This window comes from Phyllobates terribilis, unplaced genomic scaffold (assembly GCF_046119375.1).
Source record: "Phyllobates terribilis strain yellow unplaced genomic scaffold, ASM4611937v1 Scaffold_14__1_contigs__length_39327217, whole genome shotgun sequence".
Taxonomy (NCBI): domain Eukaryota; kingdom Metazoa; phylum Chordata; class Amphibia; order Anura; family Dendrobatidae; genus Phyllobates; species Phyllobates terribilis.
Genome location: NW_027362774.1, coordinates 17,335,892 through 17,359,807, shown reverse-complemented (window position 1 = coordinate 17,359,807; position 23,916 = coordinate 17,335,892). Strand labels below are relative to the sequence as shown.

Genomic DNA, 23,916 nt, shown 5'->3' with positions numbered 1-23,916 from the left:
AGTTATTTAGTTGGAGAAATCTGGCCAAACTTTGCTCTTTGGTCGACCCAACCATTTTTGGACTATGTGGTCTATGGATTCGGCAGATCCTTCATTGACATCATAGAGCTAGGTTAATGCATTTTCTGTTGCTTTGTCTTATTTCATCCATGGTGCCTAAGGTAGCTTGGGTAAGTTATTTAGTTGGAGAAATCCAGCCAAACTTTGCTCTTTGGTTGACCCAACCATTTTTGGACTATGTGGTCTATGGATTCGGCAGACCCTTCATTGACATCATAGAGCTAGGTTAATGCATTTTCTGTTGCTTTGTCTTATTTCATCCATGGTGCCTAAGGTAGCTTAGGTAAGTTATTTAGTTGGTCATTTGGTTATTTAGCAGGTCTTGTGAAAGGCGTATGGTACAATATCTCAATGTGCTTACCTGCCATCCTTTCCACATAGTTATGGTTCCTTGACGCCCCATGTTTGAGAACCGTGCTACCTGTAACGCTGCAGCTTGTCTGAGATGTACATGGAGATAATACGGAACTATGCAAAAAAAAATGCACTTCATTCGTCTCCTAGTCCATTAATTCTCTCTCCACCAAGTGCCACTGCCCCCATTCTCCCTGGCAAGAAAGGCGGACCATGTGACCAGGCAGCCAAGGGGTTAACTTTATCAGACACCCAAGAGCCGTGCAGCCGTGAACGAAGAAATTAGCTTAACGATGTTACATTTACAAGAGGAGAAAAGCGATTTGTTAGCTGCTGATTGTTTCTCAGCATTATCAGTGCAGGCTTTAATTGTGCTGGAACTGAAATTAGCAGAATTAGAAAAATTGCCTGTGCCGGGTCTGGCAGTGGCTTTCTCCACGCTCATTGTTGTGCGCTATGTATAGATTATGGAGCCTTTGTTCTCGCTGCGTAAATATACATGCCTGCAGACAGGGAGCCTCTGAGGTCTGAACGCCGTGCCGCGCTCTATCTCGTCCCCAAAACCCCGGCTAAAAAATGTCTTCAACTTCTATCGCCGCCATATGCGATTGTTTCCAAGGCATATTCGGGTCACAATCAGGCCAATAGATCATTGTCTCGCAATGGCGATGAGCAAAATGATCCGCTCCAATTGGTTGACCCTAAAATGTGATAGTTGGGCCATGCTCATTGTGTCTACTGGTACCCGGCTCCGCACCCTGGTGCACAATAGTTTTGTCCCCAAGAGCTCACAATTAGTTTCCCCTAACATATACTAGTGGCATGTTTTGGGAAAATTCATGATAACGCAGGGAAACCAGGCAAAGTTACCATAATAGATCTGGACATCTTAGGGGACTTTAAAATATAAAAAAAAAAAATAAAATGTGAGTATTTTATGCTAAAAAATAATTATGTGATTGGGTTTCATTAAAAATTTTGCACAGTTTGGCTTTTACAAGCTCTTTAAGTTTGGCTGCAGAATGACTTAGCTGAGGATCTGTCAGTGAGCTGGTACCGACGGAGATTTCGTAACTACTTTAATTCTTTCCTTTTTTCGGCAATCACCACGGACCATATATCCAATTTGAACTTTTGTAAGCGAGGGGGGACTCAGAAAAAGTGAGATGAAAGAGTTACGAATGCAAATGCCCCTGACTGATTCTCCATTAACTCATTCTTCAGCCAGCAATGTCCAGCAGAACAAAAAGCTTGTAAAAATCCAAATGGTGCAAATTTTTTGTTATAGAACCCAATTGCAAAAAATATGCATCGAAGAAAAAAAAAAAGACCCCAAATGTGTCAGTCTTCTTCTTTTTTTTTTTTTGTGCTTTAACGGTGCCAATCACTGAGATCCTCATGGCCAGTTTTTCTTCTGCCATAGGCATCCTTATAACTGATGACTTGTCCTCTCAGTGATAATGATGTATTCTGTTATTGTGCACTTTCACCAGCAGCCAAGTATTAGGTTACATTTTACGTGAGTGACGTCCGTGCTTTCAAGCGGAGGAGTAAATTATCTTTTTCTTTTACTTTATGACTATATTTGAAGTAATATCACTGTTTTTTTTTTTTTTTTTAAAGGTTCTCTTGGTAATATGGAAGAGACAGATGAGAACTTAGCAGCAGAGTCTGCCCTTTCCGAAAAAGATGGAACCACGTCTGACCCAGAAGAATTATCAGATTGCAGCTCTTCCAGTACCTCGTACAGTGATGGCGCAGAAGGTGAGCTTTGTCTTCTGATGTTTCACTCCTATAAATATATACGGTATAATTATTTTTATTTTTTTTATTTTGCCAAGACTTATATATCCTAGATATTGTCAGTTTTGTTGTCTACTTTTATTAGGATCCTCGTATACTAAACCCCTTGTATCCCATGTAATGTTTCCGTCATGACCTGTTATCTTTACTACCAGGAGAACGATGCAGTCCGGTGCCGCAGTCACTGGACCAAGAGATGGAGGAACCAGACCCGATGCCGAACCTGTGCGAACTCGCTGAGGAGCCTTCACTTTCAGGCATCTCAGGTACTTATAGAAGATTGGTCTTAATGATGGACCAATGAATTATGATATGGGAATTACACAGACAGCTACCTGCCCATAACATTGTAAGTAGGGTCCATTGTCTTCTACATATATTCTCAAGAGACCCCAATAGTTGGTGTGGTATCTTAAACCATATATTAACAGATTCCCCTTTTGGGAGTAACAGGTTACCTAACAACTTCCATCTTTTCATTAAAATCTTAACTTTTTTATTTATTATGCCTGAAAATTGGTGTCTTTTCTCAATCCTTAGCTCTCAAAAATCAATTTTAAAATCCCAAAAATTGGGCAGCTTCATTTATATCACTCAATACGTGCTGAAACCTCTGTACTGCGGCAATAGTGAATGAAATTGGCAGTGGTCTGCAGATTCCAACACTATTTAATGTAGATTTTAGTCATTGGTTAACGTGTGATCACAAATCCCATCTCCAACATGTTTCGCCGACAAGTCTGCTTCATCAGGGGCCACTGCCCTATTGTACCTCTGATGATGCCGATTTGTTGGTGAAACATGTTTTTAATTATCTATGATTAAACAGCCTAAGACTTAAAAAGAAATAGTGGTGGAAATATTGAATGATATGAATGAGGCTGCCAAATTTTTGCTATTTCAAAAATTCCCTTTTGAGAGATACAAATTTGGGGCAAGGTACCAATTTCAATGTATTTTGTTCTATAGACTCTTACTTTCATGAAGGTTCTGGTGGTAAATGGGTACAGCTGGTCAATATATCTAAAGTAAAACCCTATAACTGGTATAATGAGCATGAACATCCAATCACAACGCATCACAGAAATTCTAGATTATTGGCTTAAATTGATATGGAGCTGAGCATGGCTGATGTACTTGCAGTCTATTAAGACAACACAATAAATGAGACGCTTTCGCTGTGTCCACTTGTTCTGAAATTGTCTCCATCAGTGGAAAAGCTGAAGAATTGATAGCGATTAAGTCCCTTTACAATACTCATTGGCCGCGTGAAGCAGCTGCTCCCTAGAAAACGTGTTGGGGTGCGGCCTTGATTCCCATCGATCCGATGGTAATCATGTTCCCGGGCAGCTATTAATAATTCTGACGTCAGATTTTATGGGCATTATCGATCTCAACTGTTGTGGTTATCGTTGCAGGACAATATGCAAACATGCACTTTGTGCAGTAATCAGCAGGACTGTCATATGCAGATAGGCTTATCACGCCATCTTTAACTGCTGTTAATGGGGAGAAATATTATCAGCTCAGTTGCTAGGAATAGGCCGAGTGAAAAGCCTGGGCCTGCTCCCTGTTAACCTCTGAGCTGCCGTAGAACTGGACGGGAAGGTCAGAAGCTGATGAACAGAGTATGATCGAGATATTTATAGCCCCCGTAAGGTTAAGGCCGTCATTTATTATTATTATTATTATTATTATTATTATTATTATTATATATCATTATCTCCCTCTTTTAATTATTTCAAAGAAAGTCCTACAAATTGCTTGGCAGCAAGGTCCAAAAAAATTACCCACCCTTGAGCGCTCATTTTTTTGGAGCCTTGTTTTTTCACCTTCTGAGCTCCAGAAATGATGATGCTCTAAGTTATAATTTGCTTCTATAGACCCCAAAACAATCTATACTAACCGTAGGGCCGGTTTTACACGTCCAACAATCACTGACAGTTCGCATGTCTCCTGACCCGAACGCTGCAGCCTCAAACCACAGGAAAAAAACAAACCTTTAAAAATGGGATCAGTGGACCCGATTGAGAATGTGTCATCAATAGACTGGATTCAATGTCCTGCTAGCTGCCGGCATCCTTGGCACTTCTTCTACCTAGTAGGCCCCTGCCACGTCATGACGTTGCTTGACCTACTAATCAAAAGGAATGCCTTCAGTGCGTCGAGGTAGGTGGACGTTCACAGGGCTAGCAACGTGGCTGCTGAACCAGGGTCCTGTGAATTATTTTAACTAAGTGTTTGTGCACACTGTGTATTTTAGACTCCTCAGGGCACTCCGGCATCTTGTCCTGAAGGATCTTTTCCATCTTTTTTTTTTTGTTTTCACCTGTGGATTTTTCATTTGGACATTTTGATACAAACTATTGAGCAGAAGCGGTTAAAAGTTATTTAGAAAGACTGAACATATGCACAGCAAGTCGATTTGACATTGCAATACTTGTGTTTTCTTTCTAGCATTTTTTTTAGCACTTTTTCAAGCAAATCAGCTCCGATAAAGATGTGATGTGCACATACCCGAAAACTTTCTGAATAGTTAGAATTTTTCTCCTGCCGGACAGGAAGTGGCATCATATCAGAGATGGGCGATAAATAAATAATACAGTGTTTTCTGAGAATTCTGTGCCTGCAATCAATTGATATACAGCTTTGGATTTTCTTTTCTGGGTGCAGCGGCTCAATCTCCAGAGGATGAGGGGAGTCCGAATTACAAAGCATCGGAGTCTCCGTCCAGCAGGGAAAACATGGAGGAGCCGCTCAGGTGGAACGGTCCAGGTCTGTGTCACTATATTCTTACCTGTAAATAACTTTGGTGACTTTTTCTGCACAGTAAAACAAACAGAAGGTGTCAATGTACGATCATTGTAATGAGTGGGACACCTCATATGGGCACGCTGTTGTTTTTTTTGTTTTTTTCCCTACCCAGGGGCATAGGAGGAAAACAAATATTGTATCCCTCTTCGTACATACATTTTCATATGATTCTAGGCTTTTCAGGTTACAAGGGTGGATAGGGTAAACTATATAGACCAGGGTTGTCAAACTTAAACACACAGATGTGGGCCCCACATAGTCCTCCATACAAAATAATAGGCCCCACATAGTCCTCCATACAGAATAATGGGCCCCACATAGTCCTCCATACAGAATACTGGGCCCCACATAGTCCTCCATACAGAATAATGGGCCTCACATAGTCCTCCATACAGTATAATGGGCCCACATAGTCTTCCATACAGTATAATAGGCCCCACATAGTCCTCCATACAGAATGGGCCCCACATAGTCCTCCATACAGTATAATGGGCCCCACATAGTCCTCCATACAGTATAATGGGCCCCACATAGTCCTCCATACAGTATAATGGGCCCCACATAGTCCTCCATACAGAATAATGGGCCCCACATAGTCCTCCATACAGAATAATGGGCCCCACATAGTCCTCCATACAGAATAATGGGCCCCACATAGTCCTCCATACAGAATAATGGGCCCCACATAGTCCTCCATACAGAATAATGGGCCCCACATAGTCCTTCATACAGAATAATGGGCCCCACATAGTCCTCCATACAGTATAATGGCGCCACATAGTCCACCATACAGTATAATGGCTCCACATAGTCCTCCATACAGTATAATGGCCCCACATAGTCCTCCATACAGTATAATGGGCTCCACATAGTCCTCCATACAGAATAATGGCCCCACATAGTCCTCCATACAGAATAATGGCCCCACATAGTCCTCCATACAGAATAATGGCCCCACATAGTCCTCCATACAGAATGATGGGCCCCACATAGTCCTCCATACAGTATAATGGGCCCCACATAGTCTTCCATACAGAATAATGGGCCCACATAGTCCTCCATACAGAATAATGGGCCCCACATAGTCCTCCATACAGAATAATGTGCCCCACATAGTCCTCCATACAGAATGATGGGCCCCACATAGTCCTCCATACAGTATAATGGCCCCACATAGTCCTCCATACAGAATAATGGCCCCACATAGTCCTCCATACAGAATAATGGCCCCACATAGTCCTCCATACAGAATAATGGCCCCACATAGTCCTCCATACAGAATAATGGCCCCACATAGTGCTCCATACAGTATAATGGGCCCCACATGGTCCTCCATACAGTATAATGGGCCCCACATGGTCCTCCATACAGTATAATGGGCGCCACATAGTCCTCCATACAGAATAATGGGCCCACATAGTCCTCCATACAGAATAATGGGCCCCACATAGTCCTCCATACAGTATAATGGGCCCCACATAGTCCTCCATACAGTATAATGGCCCCACATAGTCCTCCATACAGAATAATGTGCCCCACATAGTCCTCCATACAGAATAATGTGCCCACATAGTCCTCCATACAGAATAATGGGCCCCACATAGTCCTCCATACAGTATAATGGGCCCCACACAGTCCTCCATACAGAATAATGGGCCCCACACAGTCCTCCATACAGAATAATGGGCCCACATAGTCCTCCATACAGAATAATGGGCCCCACATAGTCCTCCATACAGTAAAATGGGCCCCACACAGTCCTCCATACAGTAAAATGGGCCCCACACAGTCCTCCATACAGTATAATGGGCCCACATAGTCCTCCATACAGTATAATGGGCCCCACATAGTCCTCCGTACAGTATAATGGGCCCCACACAGTCCTCCGTACAGTATAATGGGCCCCACACAGTCCTCCGTACAGAATAATGGGCCCCACACAGTCCTCCGTACAGAATAATGGGCCCACATAGTCCTCCATACAGAATAATGGGCCCCACATAGTCCTCCATACAGTATAATGGGCCCCACATAGTCTTCCATAAAGAATAATGGGCCCCACATAGTCCTACATACAGTATAATGGGACCCACATAGTCCTCCATACAGTATAATGGGACCCACATAGTCCTCCATACAGTATAATGGGACCCACATAGTCCTCCATACAGTATAATGGGCACCATATAGTCCTCCATACAGTATAATGGGCCCCACATAGTCCTCCATACAGTATAATGGGACCCACATAGTCCTCCATACAGTATAATGGGCCCCACCTAGTCCTCCATACAGTATAATGGGACCCACATAGTCCTCCATACAGTATAATGGGCCCCACCTAGTCCTCCATACAGTATAATGGGCCCCACATAGTCCTCCATACAGTATAATGGGCCCCACATAGTCCTCCATACAGTATAATGGGCCCCACATAGTCCTCCATACAGTATAATGGGCCCCACATAGTCCTCCATACAGTATAATGGGACCCACATAGTCCTCCATACAGTATAATGGGCCCCACCTAGTCCTCCATACAGTATAATGGGACCCACATAGTCCTCCATACAGTATAATGGGACCCACATAGTCCTCCATACAGTATAATGGCCCCACATAGTCCTCCATACAGTATAATGGGCCCCACATAGTCCTCCATACAGTATAATGGGCCCCACATAGTCCTCCATACAGTATAATGGGCCCCACATAGTCCTACATACAGTATAATGGGCCCCACATAGTCCTCCATACAGAATAATGGGCACCACATGGTCCTCCATACAGTATAATGGGCCCCACATGGTCCTCCATACAGTATAATGGGCCCCACCTGGTCCTCCATACAGTATAATGGGCCCCACCTAGTCCTCCATACAGTATAATGGGACCCACATAGTCCTCCATACAGTATAATGGGACCCACATAGTCCTCCATACAGTATAATGGGACCCACATAGTCCTCCATACAGTATAATGGCCCCACATAGTCCTCCATACAGTATAATGGGCCCCACATAGTCCTCCATACAGTATAATGGGCCCCACATAGTCCTCCATACAGTATAATGGGCCCCACATAGTCCTCCATACAGAATAATGGGCACCACATGGTCCTCCATACAGTATAATGGGCCCCACATGGTCCTCCATACAGAATAATGGGCCCCACATAGTCCTCCATACAGTATAATGGGCCCCACATAGTCTTCCATAAAGAATAATGGGCCCCACATAGTCCTACATACAGTATAATGGGACCCACATAGTCCTCCATACAGTATAATGGGACCCACATAGTCCTCCATACAGTATAATGGGACCCACATAGTCCTCCATACAGTATAATGGGCACCATATAGTCCTCCATACAGTATAATGGGCCCCACATAGTCCTCCATACAGTATAATGGGACCCACATAGTCCTCCATACAGTATAATGGGCCCCACCTAGTCCTCCATACAGTATAATGGGACCCACATAGTCCTCCATACAGTATAATGGGCCCCACCTAGTCCTCCATACAGTATAATGGGCCCCACATAGTCCTCCATACAGTATAATGGGCCCCACATAGTCCTCCATACAGTATAATGGGCCCCACATAGTCCTCCATACAGTATAATGGGCCCCACATAGTCCTCCATACAGTATAATGGGACCCACATAGTCCTCCATACAGTATAATGGGCCCCACCTAGTCCTCCATACAGTATAATGGGCCCCACCTAGTCCTCCATACAGTATAATGGGACCCACATAGTCCTCCATACAGTATAATGGCCCCACATAGTCCTCCATACAGTATAATGGGCCCCACATAGTCCTCCATACAGTATAATGGGCCCCACATAGTCCTCCATACAGTATAATGGGCCCCACATAGTCCTACATACAGTATAATGGGCCCCACATAGTCCTCCATACAGAATAATGGGCACCACATGGTCCTCCATACAGTATAATGGGCCCCACATGGTCCTCCATACAGTATAATGGGCCCCACCTGGTCCTCCATACAGTATAATGGGCCCCACCTAGTCCTCCATACAGTATAATGGGACCCACATAGTCCTCCATACAGTATAATGGGACCCACATAGTCCTCCATACAGTATAATGGGACCCACATAGTCCTCCATACAGTATAATGGCCCCACATAGTCCTCCATACAGTATAATGGGCCCCACATAGTCCTCCATACAGTATAATGGGCCCCACATAGTCCTCCATACAGTATAATGGGCCCCACATAGTCCTCCATACAGAATAATGGGCACCACATGGTCCTCCATACAGTATAATGGGCCCCACATGGTCCTCCATACAGTATAATGGGCCCCACATAGTCCTCCATACAGTATAATGGGACCCACATAGTCCTCCATACAGTATAATGGGACCCACATAGTCCTCCATACAGTATAATGGGCCCCACATAGTCCTCCATACAGTATAATGGGCCCCACATAGTCCTCCATACAGAATAATGAGACCCACATAGTCCTCCATACAGTATAATGGGCGCCACATAGTCCTCCATACAGTATAATGGGCGCCACATAGTCCTCCATACAGAATAATGGGCCCCACATAGTCCTCCATACAGTATAATGGCCCCACATAGTCCTCCATACAGTATAATGGCCTTATATAGTCCACCATACAGAATAATGGGCCCCACATAGTCCTCCATACAGAATAATGGGCCCCACATAGTCCTCCATACAGAATAATGGGCACCACATGGTCCTCCATACAGAATAATGGGCACCACATGGTCCTCCATACAGTATAATGGGCCCCACATGGTCCTCCATACAGTATAATGGGCCCCACATGGTCCTCCATACAGTATAATGGGCCCCACATAGTCCTCCATACAGTATAATGGGCCCCACATAGTCCTCCATACAGTATAATGGGACCCACATAGTCCTCCATACAGTATAATGGGCCCCACATAGTCCTCCATACAGTATAATGGGACCCACATAGTCCTCCATACAGTATAATGGGCCCCACATAGTCCTCCATACAGAATAATGGGCCCCACATAGTCCTCCATACAGTATAATGGCCCCACATAGTCCTCCATACAGTATAATGGCCTCATATAGTCCACCATACAGAATAATGGGCCCCACATAGTCCTCCATACAGAATAATGGGCCCCACATAGTCCTCCATACAGTATAATGGTCCCACATAGTCCTCCATACAGTATAATGGGCCCCACATAGTCCTCCATACAGTATAATGGGCCCCACATAGTCCTCCATACAGTATAATGGGACCCACATAGTCCTCCATACAGTATAATGGGACCCACATAGTCCTCCATACAGTATAATGGGACCCACATAGTCCTCCATACAGTATAATGGGACCCACATAGTCCTCCATACAGTATAATGGGCCCCACATAGTCCTCCATACAGAATAATGGGCCCCACATAGTCCTCCATACAGTATAATGGCCCCACATAGTCCTCCATACAGTATAATGGCCTCATATAGTCCACCATACAGAATAATGGGCCCCACATAGTCCTCCATACAGAATAATGGGCCCCACATAGTCCTCCATACAGAATAATGGGCACCACATGGTCCTCCATACAGAATAATGGGCACCACATGGTCCTCCATACAGTATAATGGGCCCCACATGGTCCTCCATACAGTATAATGGCCCCACATAGTCCTCCATACAGTATAATGGCCTCATATAGTCCACCATACAGAATAATGGGCCCCACATAGTCCTCCATACAGAATAATGGGCCCCACATGGTCCTCCATACAGAATAATGGGCACCACATGGTCCTCCATACAGAATAATGGGCACCACATGGTCCTCCATACAGTATAATGGGCCCCACATGGTCCTCCATACAGTATAATGGGCCCCACATGGTCCTCCATACAGTATAATGGGCCCCACATAGTCCTCCATACAGTATAATGGGCCCCACATAGTCCTCCATACAGTATAATGGGACCCACATAGTCCTCCATACAGTATAATGGGCCCCACATAGTCCTCCATACAGTATAATGGGACCCACATAGTCCTCCATACAGTATAATGGGCCCCACATAGTCCTCCATACAGAATAATGGGCCCCACATAGTCCTCCATACAGTATAATGGCCCCACATAGTCCTCCATACAGTATAATGGCCTCATATAGTCCACCATACAGAATAATGGGCCCCACATAGTCCTCCATACAGAATAATGGGCCCCACATAGTCCTCCATACAGTATAATGGTCCCACATAGTCCTCCATACAGTATAATGGGCCCCACATAGTCCTCCATACAGTATAATGGGCCCCACATAGTCCTCCATACAGTATAATGGGACCCACATAGTCCTCCATACAGTATAATGGGACCCACATAGTCCTCCATACAGTATAATGGGACCCACATAGTCCTCCATACAGTGTAATGGGACCCACATAGTCCTCCATATAGTATAATGGGCCCCACATAGTCCTCCATACAGAATAATGGGCCCCACATAGTCCTCCATACAGTATAATGGCCCCACATAGTCCTCCATACAGTATAATGGCCTCATATAGTCCACCATACAGAATAATGGGCCCCACATAGTCCTCCATACAGAATAATGGGCCCCACATAGTCCTCCATACAGAATAATGGGCACCACATGGTCCTCCATACAGAATAATGGGCACCACATGGTCCTCCATACAGTATAATGGGCCCCACATGGTCCTCCATACAGTATAATGGGCCCCACATAGTCCTCCATACAGTATAATGGGCCCCACATAGTCCTCCATACAGTATAATGGGACCCACATAGGCCTCCATACAGTATAATGGGACCCACATAGTCCTCCATACAGTATAATGGGACCCACATAGTCCTCCATACAGTATAATGGGACCCACATAGTCCTCCATACAGTATAATGGGACCCACATAGTCCTCCATACAGTATAATGGGACCCACATAGTCCTCCATACAGAATATTGGGCACCACATGGTCCTCCATACAGAATAATGGGCACCACATGGTCCTCCATACAGTATAATGGGCCCCACATGGTCCTCCATACAGTATAATGGGCCCCACATAGTCCTCCATACAGTAAAATGGGCCCCACATAGTCCTCCATACAGTATAATGGGCCCCACATAGTCCTCCATACAGTATAATGGGACCCACATAGTCCTCCATACAGTATAATGGGACCCACATAGTCCTCCATACAGTATAATGGGACCCACATAGTCCTCCATACAGTATAATGGGCCCCACATAGTCCTCCATACAGAATAATGGGCCCCACATAGTCCTCCATACAGTATAATGGCCCCACATAGTCCTCCATACAGTATAATGGCCTCATATAGTCCACCATACAGAATAATGGGCCCCACATAGTCCTCCATACAGAATAATGGGCCCCACATAGTCCTCCATACAGAATAATGGGCACCACATGGTCCTCCATACAGAATAATGGGCACCACATGGTCCTCCATACAGTATAATGGGCCCCACATAGTCCTCCATACAGTATAATGGGCCCCACATAGTCCTCCATACAGTATAATGGGCCCCACATAGTCCTCCATACAGTATAATGGGACCCACATAGTCCTCCATACAGTATAATGGGACCCACATAGTCCTCCATACAGTATAATGGGACCCACATAGTCCTCCATACAGTATAATGGGACCCACATAGTCCTCCATACAGTATAATGGGACCCACATAGTCCTCCATACAGTATAATGGGCCCCACATAGTCCTCCATACAGAATAATGGGCCCCACATGGTCCTCCACACAGAATAATGGGCACCACATGGTCCTCCATACAGTATAATGGGCCCCACATGGTCCTCCATACAGTATAATGGGCCCCACATAGTCCTCCATACAGTAAAATGGGCCCCACATAGTCCTCCATACAGTATAATGGGACCCACATAGTCCTCCTTACAGTATAATGGGACCCACATAGTCCTCCATACAGTATAATGGGACCCACATAGTCCTCCATACAGAATAATGGCCCCACATAGGGGTAGTGGTTTTGGTGTCACGGGCCAGATTTGGCATGTATGATATAGACAGAATGCATTGACGGTAAATAACTAGTTTGATAGATTCTCCATCACAGAGAGGTCGCTTTAAAGTTTTTCTTGCCAGGATACACTTTTTCCATATTGTTTGTACGTTAAGATGTGTTTTTCTCACAATGTAACACCCCTGCTTGCTATTAGTCAGTGGAAGCCACTTGTTTCCATCCAGGGACTGATAAGACCCAATAAGTGTCACAGCTAAGAGTTTGCTAAAGTCTTATAATGCGCTTTACCTGCAGTGATACTTTGTACCAACTTTTAGGACCAATGGGGTTAGTGCTGCGGTTGTATACTGTCACTTGTAGCAAACCTCAGCTGTGACAGTCATTAGGGCTGCGCAAATCACTGACCGCAGCAGTGAGCCTGAAAATAGTGAGAAAGAGAAAGTTTGTTAGAACTTTGCAAAACTACTTCTACTGTAATTGAGATTTGTTTGTCCAATACCGGAGATCCCCTTTAACTCCTTGAGTTCCAAATCTCATTCGCTTAGACACATGGGCTTTTTTAGAAGACGTGAGGACTGAAATGACCGTGCGGGGATTCTGGTAGCGGAACTGTCCGTGGAGTGACGGAGCCGCACTGGAATGCTCTGGAATTCTGCAAGATATCATAAACAGGAAGTGGAGCGTTAGATAGGAAATAGGTGGCACGTACGCAGGCAGAAGAGGCCTCGAGACTGATCCTAGGTGGGAGCCGGCGCTCATAGGAGAGGGATTATATGGTCTTCTGCCGCAATGGTTCATCTAATACGTCACTTAGACTCGGTCATTCACTCGCGTTACTGTAAACACCATATTGATCTATAGAAACATATATGGCTAATAAATGACCGGATATTATTTTTACCAGCATGATGAGAGTGTCTGAACACAACTAATATAACAAGTGATTTATCTGAATTCAGAACACAAAATGTCACTTTTCCTGACTCCTGTAGTTTCAGAATTATTCACTCCTTCATGACTAGCGACTTTAGTGCTCTGGCTGTTATAACCAGCCACTTCAGTGCTCATTAGTCCCCTCTGGCTGTTATAACCTGCTGCAGACATGGTTTATAGTCAGACACTGTAGCCTATTCCTCATTTGTCAGTCTCCAGGTCACTAGTATATTTGGGTATGCTGTTGCAGCCGCCTTCTCCATATCCCACCAAAGATTTTTTTTCTATGCAGTTCAGGTCAGACGACTGGAGTCTTCCAGGACTTCTTTTGACACCGAGCCTCGTTGGGCGGTGAGGTAGTGGATATGCTGGGGATCGTTGTCCTGTTGGACGCTCCAATGACGCCCGACCTTCAGCTCCTCGCTTTAAGTCGTGATTGTTTTCCCTGAGGATTTCCTGTTACTACATTGAATCTATTAAATAATTATTATTAAATGTAATATTTTTTTATTGTAACTCTGTGTACTAAGATGGCTACGTTCACACTGAGAGTTTTTTTCAGCGTTAATTTCTGCAGCCTTCACTTTTGGCAGTAAAAATGCTGCTGATAAAACTCCCCTATTTGCTGCATTTTTGCTCCTTTTTTATGCTGCATTTTTCAGGCATGTTCACGCGTGCTTCGTCTATAGTTCGTGTTAATAAAGTTAATTTTATTTACCAATAATGCTGTAAAAAAAAAACACAGCGCAAATACTTTCCTGCATTTTTCCGCGCTTCCCATTGGTTTCTGTAGGGAAAAAGTGCTGAAAGAACTGACAAGCTGCCGATTGTTTCAGGAAAAAAAACAAACAAGTGAGTGCAGTAGATTTCTGAGATCTCTGAGCTTTTACTACTGCAAAATGCAAGCTGCTTTCCTGCAGAAAAAAAAAACCTGCAAAAAAGGCCACGTGTGAACATACCCTGAAAGTTGCAGGTGGGTTTGGGGTGATACAGATGTAGCCAAGTCTAACTTGACAAATACTGCCCCATCTTGATAACTTGTTACAGGTGGTCTTACTTATGAGGAATAAGTCGTCTCCTCAGTTTTTTTTTTTTGCTCGGTGACATCCCAGTGTTGTGTTATCCTCGTCCTGGTAAACTTGGCCACATCTGCATGTCACCTATCCTGTCACCCTTGCCTTATACACTTGATCTGATCGGCAGGGTCACGCGTAGCACCCCTCTGCACCCAGCGATGACTAAACTGACACATGCAAAGTTCACCTGATTAGCTAATCGCCTGCCTTGATTAATTGCTGATGAGAGATGCTGTGCGGTAGATTTCCACTGGTGCTTTCGATGTGAAAAACATCCTGTTCAGATACTGGAACATATATCTCCGGACTACACACCCAGGTAATCGCGTCACCTGTAGAAATGAACGTCGCTGGTCACATCGGGGGGTGTAGGACCCCACGTTATTAACCCACGCCCTGAAGTCCTGCAAAGCCCCCACCAATGGCACCGTCCTCCACACCTAGCACCAAGGCCCTCTTGACCCCAGTGAGGGCACCCTATTAATTTCCATAAATAGTCTATTGTTAACTGCTACAACTATTTTGGGCTGAATGTAGGAGTCGTGAATACAATTTATTGCTCCCTTTTGTCAGCCATTTTGGGCAGTACTGAGGGATGAATATATGACATTTTATTGTTCTCTGGTATCAGGCCTTTCAGGCATTGGAGAGGCTATTGCTGCATTCGCACTGCATAATTATAGTTCCTAGAAACATACATTGCATGATAATTGTATAATTAAAACCAGCTGCCCGTCCCCTCAAGAACAAGTCGGGTGAAATGATCTTTTGTTTGCCAAAGATAACCATTCTCAGCAGCACATTGTCCTGTGTAACCAGGTCCAGAGCTGCTGAGAACAATGGCAGCCTGTGTGCACTGACCGATCCATTACAGATCATCATTCTCGGCAGAACATCGTCCTGTGTAACCAGGTCCGGAGCTGCTGAGAACAATGGCAGCCTGTGTGCACTGAGCAATCCATTACAGATCATTATCCACGGCAGCACGTCGTCCTGTGTAACCAGGTCCGATGCTGCTGAGAACAATGGCAGCCTGTGTGCACTGAGTGATCCATTACAGATCATCATTCTCGGCAGAACATCATCCTGTGTAACCAGGTCCGGAGCTGCTGAGAACAATGGCAGCCTGTGTGCACTGAGCGATCCATTACAGATCATCATTCTCGGCAGAACATCGTCCTGTGTAACCAGGTCCGGAGCTGCTGAGAACAATGGCAGCCTGTGTGCACTGACCGATCCATTACAGATCATCATTCTCGGCAGAACATCGTCCTGTGTAACCAGGTCCGGAGCTGCTGAGAACAATGGCTGCCTGTGTGCACTGACCGATCCATTACAGATCATCATTCTTGGCAGCACATCGTCCTGTGTAACCAGGTCCGGAGCTGCTGAGAACAATGGCAGCCTGTGTGCACTGAGCAATCCATTACAGATCATTATCCTCGGCAGCACGTCGTCCTGTTTAACCAGGTCCGACGCTGCTGAGAACAATGGCAGCCTGTGTGCACTGAGCGATCCATTACAGATCATCATTCTCGGCAGAACATCATCCTGTGTAACCAGGTCCGGAGCTGCTGAGAACAATGGCAGCCTGTGTGCACTGAGCGATCCATTACAGATCATTATCCTCGGCAGCACGTCATTCTGTTTAACCAGGTCCGACGCTGCTGAGAACAATGGCTGCCTGTGTGCACTGACCGATCCATTACAGATCATCATTCTCGGCAGCACATCGTCCTGTGTAACCAGGTCCAGAGCTGCTGAGAACAATGGCAGCCTGTGTGCACTGACCGATCCATTACAGATCATCATTCTCAGCAGCACATCATCCTGTGTAACCAGGTCCAGAGTTGCTGAAAACAATGGCAGCCTGTGTGCACTGACCGATCCATTACAGATCATCATTCTCGGCAACACATCGTCCTGTGTAACCAGGTTCCGACGCTGCTGAGAACAATGGCAGCCTGTGTGCACTGAGCGATCCATTACAGATCATCATTCTCGGCAGCACATCGTCCTGTGTAACCAGGTCCGACGCTGTTGAGAACAATGGCAGCCTGTGTGCACTGAGCGATCCATTACTAGACCATTCATCTGAAGATCGCTCTGAGTAAGTAGTTGATCGTCAGTCATTTATTGCTGCGGTACGGACCGTGTACATGGACCCGGTGGCTGCGCAGCGTTAATCCACCGCCGATCGGTGACACCTCTGCAGGTTGGTGGTCATTTAATAGCACGTTACACTTGCGCTGAATGATCTGCAATTGATCTTTCCATTCTTGCAGCTCAAGACTTGTTGACACAGAACGTCGCGCTGCCGAGAACGATGATCTTTTGTGCGAACCTAGGGACGCTCGTTAGCTGATAATTGTGCAATCAACCCAAAAAAAAAGAGTAAAAGGGTGAATTGTTTTTTTTTTTTTTTTTTTTTTTTTTTAAGCTTTCTTGAAAATCATTGCTCTCTGCGGCACATCGTCCTGTGTGACCCAAGACGAGCTGCCGAGGACAATGACGTTCTGTGGATTGAACGGATCATTCTGTGCACATGGAAGGGCGGTCGATCTGTCTAGACAGCTATTAAACGATCGCTGATCGACGGCGGTCATTTAATGGCTGCAGGTCGGACATTATAAATGCATCTTAACTGAAGGATGGGAGGTTTAGAAATCCTCTGTATACAGGACACATATAATACCAGTGGGTGAGCCGCATTCCTCCGCTGTCCCTCAAACCTGTCCTATTTTTTTTTTCTCCATTTCATGCTTCCTCTCCACGTATGAGATCCTTCCCTATCATGTGCCTTCAGCCTCGCTCTGTTCCGGTAATTGGAGTGTTATTAATTTCTGTGTGGTTGGGAGTAGATGGCAGCGCCTGCGATCAAATGGTGATAGGGGACTTCGCTCGCACATACCCGACTGATAGGCTTTCTATCTGCTCCTGTGCAGACAGTGCACTTATCAGGGACAGCACTGGTGAAAAGACCAGAGAAGGAAATGGAGGAGACACTGAATTCCTTCATTTTATCACCCTGCGTCCACTGCACATGCAGCGTGTTAACACGGGAACCGCGGAATTACATTCAGCGCCAAAACCACGGAAAAAAACCCAATATTCCACATCCCTCCCCCTGCAGCTTCTACCGTCAGCCACATATCTGATATTGCTGGAAAATTCATGCATGTCCCCCCCCTATCCCCCGACCATGTGCCATGGAAGCCAATACAGGCAGACAGTCGCCCACAATGGACATATCATTGGTGCAACCTGTGCGGCTGCACAGGGGTCCAAGGAGTCAGGGGCCCACATCCATCTCCAAAGCAGATCGGCAAAGGTTCAATATATTGTTGGGAACAGGAACACTTTTCTATCTTTTCCGCCTGTGCCCATAGCGGCACCAGGCAGTAATGAAGCCTTGATTTCTTTATTCACTATGCTTTACACTGCAGTTCTGCTCCGTTAGGGAGTAGTAACTGTGTTTTCCTACATTTTTCTTTCTATTCCGGGTAGTCTGAATCCACCTCCTGTTCATCGGAGTTTTGGGCTGCTGCTCTGCCATTTCCCCCTTACATTACTGTATATTGGTCCGTTCACACGGTGCAGTTGTTTTCGTCTTCAGATGCAATTTTCTCTTGTCCACCCGCTTTTAGGTCTCTGTTCCTCTCCCTCCCCAGACGCTATAGACCATTGATGGCAGCCAGAGCGGATTAGTTTACGGCGAGCCCTTTGCGGCTCTGATCGCAGTCTGCCCCCTCCTTTGTCCGCCCGGCGTTTCTGCCTCGCACTGGTGAATAATTTAGGCTCAGATTGCTATCTCGGTCCCTAGTATTCTCCATCTCTGGAGCAGCCATGGGATCCCTGCTGTTTGCATCACACAGCTTGTAAAACATGACCGGGAGCTCACGCGACGTCTACTTAGGTGACATTCGTGGCAAGGAAGACATTCGATACCAGCGACCATTCCAAAAACCGCCCCGAGGTCCCCTATGTCAGTGCTTGAGGGTGCACGACCTGTTGGCTACACCTCGGTGTCTTGGTCACACCCAATGTTCCTCTGTAACTCCTAAAGGCATGGTCGCCCAGCTGCAGAGTGGCACCGTTGGCCCCGTGAGCAGTTTATCCATGTGGCTGTGCTTATAAGTAAGCGACAACTCCTACCGGAGCCGTCATGGCGGCTTTACGAGAGCACATGTATCCGCAGCCAAAGTTTCCTTTCCCAGTAGCAAAATTTTAGTTTTCTAAAACCCAATTCCCGTGCAGTAATAACCGTTTAGTCTGTGCTTCTATCAGAAATCTGTCTGACATGACTAATACAGCAGTGCCAACGTCTTAACCAGCTCCAAGAATGAAGACAGTGCGACCTAAAAGATGGGTCTGGGGGGCTAGTAGTCCGTCAGCCGATTTTAACCCCGGCCTCGGAGCCTGACTGTGCCCCTTTTTTTATATGGGGCATTATTTAATTTAGGAAGTGGACATTCCCTTTAAGTAATGTCTGGTGTAAGCTCTCTGGTCTGGAAGACCATTACCCCTCCCTATACCACTTCACCTACTTTCTACAATTTTATTTGGACCCAGGCAAAAACAAGAAAAAAATTGCACAAACAAGTATTGCAAGACTACAACTCCCATCAAGCCTTGGCTCCAGGTTTCCCACCATGGCTCTACCTCTGGGGCTCAATTTGGAGCATTTTTCCTTCTCGTTTCACAAGTGTAACTATGTTGGGGTCTTTTTTCTTTTTTTTTTCTTTCAAAAATGTAAAATATTAAAAAAAATAAACAAACAAAGAGGAGAGCAGAGGAGCTCCATTGTGGTTTGGCTGTGAAGGTGTGTTCTCTGTTGTGGTGAAGCTCTTGATCTTCCAGCACCTCCAGGGTTAATTTTATAATGTCACTTTAAGCATGACAAGTTGAGGCTGGGAATTAAAGAAGAAGAAGAAGAAGAAGAAGAAAAAAAAAAATAACTGAATTTTTATCTTTGGAATGACCTTGTTTGCTGGAGGGGTTTGTCTGCTTTAAAATTCTGATATGCAAATAACTGATAACTATAATCTATAATCCTCAACTTGGTCGCATTTACAGATGGAGGGCTGGTTCATTTGCTTTTACAAATTGATGAGAAAACTGTTCCCTGAAAAATTCCAAACTCTTCACCCCCGGAGCCGCAGACACAGACGCTCATGGGGATTTACAGCGCGGACTCCGTGCGTGACGCCGTGTAGTTCTCTGCACCGCATTGAGCCACAGCAAAGAGAATTTACCTCCTAATTTAGCCTTTCGTGAGGTCTGCCAGCATTGATCCGATTCTAGAAAAGATGAGTGACAAGTAACGTGAAGTTCTAATGCCCAACTTTCCAAAAATCCTGAAACAAAAACAGGCTAAGAAAGCCGTGGAACAACTCCTGAATTACAAATCATCCGTACTTCTATATCACTTCTTGTTTATGAGGAATTGTCCTTTAAGCCATTATTATAATAGGCGTGGGTCTACTTTGCAGGTTTCCCCCCGTGGTTTGTTTGTTTGTTTGCCTTCCTCGGCTTTTCCTAAGCTCTGGTTACATTTTCTCTTTGCTACATTTAATGATCCGTTTTTCGCTTCCTTCACATCTCTTTAATTAAATCCATTTTAACGCCGTGCATTGTCCCTTTTTATGGGCTCTATGTTATTTTGCCTGGAAGCATAAAAATTAAAAGTTCATTACTGCGCATGGGGGCAGAGATGTTATCAGGATGCGTCTGCATAGTCGAGGAAGGATTGCAGCAGATTACTCGGCCATGTTTTTGCTCTCGGTATGTGATGCCAGAGCACCAGGATTAGCGCTTTTACCTTTTAGACTTCCATTAAATTTATTGGATCGCTCTGCCCGTAATTCATAAACTTTATCCTTGAGCTTTCTCATTTTCGTGATGACTTTGGATTAACTGTTTCTTGCAGTCTTTACAAGACACCCAAGTCTGGCAGGTTGCATCATGCACTTTTTATGAATAGGTTACTTCAATGTAGGCGATGGTCGAGGAGTAAGGTTACTGCTCTCCGTCATCGGATGTAGTTATGCCTGACATTGTCTTTGATAGCCTTATTTTCTGCAATTACTCTATTTTTAGCTCTTTTTGTCTTAATCATCCCTGTCTACTTCTGTACATATTGACGAGGTGCAGAATGCTTGCATGGTTTGCCGCAGTTGCTCCGGATCTACACTGTGTGCAGAATTATTAGGCAAATACGTATTTTGCTCACATGATACTTTTTATACATGTTGTCCTAATCCAAGCTGCATATTCTGGAGAGCCAACTACCAATTAAGTAAATCTGGTGATGAGCATCTCTGTAATGAGGAGGGGTGTTGACTAATTACATCAACACCCTATATAAGGTGTGCTTAATTATTAGGCAACTTCTTTTCCTTTGGCAAAATGGGTCAGAAGAGAGATTTGACGAGCTCTGAAAAGTCCAGTATTGTGAGCTGTCTTGCAGAGGGAGGCAGCAGTCTTGAAATTTCCAAACTTTTGAAGCGTGATCACCGAACAATCAAGCGTTTCATGGCAAACAGCCAACAGGGTCGCAAGAAGCGTGTTGGCCAAAAAAGGCGCAAAATAACTGCCCATGAATTGAGGAAAATCAAGCGTGAAGCTGCCAAGATGCCATTCGCCACCAGTTTTACCATATTTCAGAGCTGCAATGTTACTGGAGTATCAAAAAGCACAAGGTGTGCGATACTCAGGGACATGACCAAGGTAAGGAAGGCTGAAAAACCACCACCTATAAACAAGAAACATAAGATAAAACGTCAAGAATGGGCCAAGAAATACCTTAAGACTGATTGTTCAAAGGTTTTATGGACTGATGAAATGAGTGTGAATCTTGATGGGCCAGATGGATGGGCCAGAGGCTGGATCAGTAAAGGGCATCGAGCTCTACTCCGACTCAGACGCCAGCAAGGTGGAGGTGGGGTACTGGTATGGGCTGGTATCATCAAAGATGAACTTGTGGGACCTTTTCGGGTTGAGGATGGAGTGAAGGTCAACTCCCAGACCTACTGCCAGTTTCTGGAAGACAACTTCTTCAAGCAGTGGTACAGGAAGAAGTCTGTATCGTTCAAGAAAAACATGATTTTCATGCAGGACAATGCTCCATCACATGCATCCAACTACTCCACAGCGTGGCTGGCCAGTAAAGGTTTAAAAGAAGAAAAAATAATGACATGGCCCCCTTGTTCACCTGATCTGAACCCCATAGAGAACCTGTGGTCCATCATAAAATGTGAGATCTACAGGGAGGGAAAACAGTACACCTCTGGGAGCAGTGTCTGGGAGGCTGTGGTGGCTGCTGCACGCAATGTTGATCGAAAACAGATCAAGCAACTGACAGAATCTATGGATGGAGGCTGCTGAGGGTCATCATAAAGAAAGGTGGCTATATTCATCACTCATTTTTTTTTGTTTTTGCATGTCAGAAATGTTTATTTCTAAATTTTGTGCACTGATATTGGTTTACCTGGTGAAAGTAAACAAGTGAGATGGGATTATATTTGGTTTTTATTAAGTTGCCTAATAATTCTGCACAGTAATATTTACCTGCACAAACAGATATCCTCCTAAGATAGCCAAATCTAAAGAAAACCACTCCAACTTCCAAAAATATTAAGCTTGGATATTTGAGTCTTTTGGGTTGATTGAGAACATAGTTGTTGATCAATAATAAAAATAATGATCTAAAATACAACTTGCCTAATAATTCTGTACACAGTGTATTACAGTAGTTAACTTCTTTTCCTTTAATCTTTGCTCAATTGCTTCGAGTTTATATTCCTTCTTACTTTGCTGATTTCTTTTTCTGCCACTATGCTTTACCCTGCAGCTCAGCTTTTTTAGCTTCTGGCCTTCATCTCCTCCTCTTCCAGACCCTTCTGGCCCTCGCCGCCTCCTCTTCCAGACCCTTCTGGCCCTCGCCGCCTCCTTTTCCAGACCCTTCTGGCCCTCGCCGCCTCCTCTTCCAGACCCTTCTGGCCCTCGCCGCCTCCTCTTCCAGACCCTTCTGGCCCTCGCCGCCTCCTCTTCCAGACCCTTCTGGCCCTCGCCGCCTCCTCTTCCAGACCCTTCTGGCCCTCGCCGCCTCCTCTTCCAGACCCTTCTGGCCCTCGCCGCCTCCTCTTCCAGACCCTTCTGGCCCTCGCCGCCTCCTCTTCCAGACCCTTCTGGCCCTCGCCGCCTCCTCTTCCAGACCCTTCTGGCCCTCGCCGCCTCCTCTTCCAGACCCTTCTGGCCCTCGCCGCCTCCTCTTCCAGACCCTTTTGGCCCTTGCTGCCTCCTCTTCTGGTTCTTGTCTCCTCCTCTTGCAGACCCTTTTGGCCCTTGCCGCCTCCTCTTCCAGATCCTCGCCTCCTCTTCTGGTTCTTGTCTCCTCATCTTCCAGACCCTTCTGGCCCTCGCCGCCTCGTCCTCTTCCAGACCCTTCTGGCCCTCGCCGCCACCTCCTCTTCCAGCTCCTTGCTTCCTCTTCTGGATCTTGCCTCATCCTCTTCCAGACCATTCTGGCCTTCGCCGCCTCCTCCCCTTCCGGACCCTTCTGGCCCTCGCCTCCTTCCCTTCCAGACCCTTCTGGCCCTCGCCGCCTCCTCTTCCAGACCCTTCTGGCCCTCGCCGCCTCCTCTTCCAGACCCTTCTGGCCCTCGCCGCCTCCTCTTCCAGACCCTTCTGGCCCTCGCCGCCTCCTCTTCCAGACCCTTCTGGCCCTCGCCGCTTCCTCTTCCAGACCCTTCTGGCCCTCGCCGCCTCCTCTTCCAGACC

General features: G+C 45.6%; 1 protein-coding gene across 2 annotated transcripts in view; it reads left to right on the top strand.

Annotated features, from left to right (window-relative positions):
* Positions 1-23,916, top strand: part of ZFPM1 (zinc finger protein, FOG family member 1) — a 128,086-nt gene that overhangs the window by 75,268 nt on the left and 28,902 nt on the right. For both annotated transcript variants that reach the window (XM_073659714.1, XM_073659715.1), the window contains exons 2-4: positions 2,038-2,178; positions 2,373-2,483; positions 4,891-4,992. In XM_073659714.1, coding sequence (XP_073515815.1) covers positions 2,038-2,178; positions 2,373-2,483; positions 4,891-4,992 — 354 coding nt within the window. The remainder of the gene's footprint in view (positions 1-2,037; positions 2,179-2,372; positions 2,484-4,890; positions 4,993-23,916) is intronic.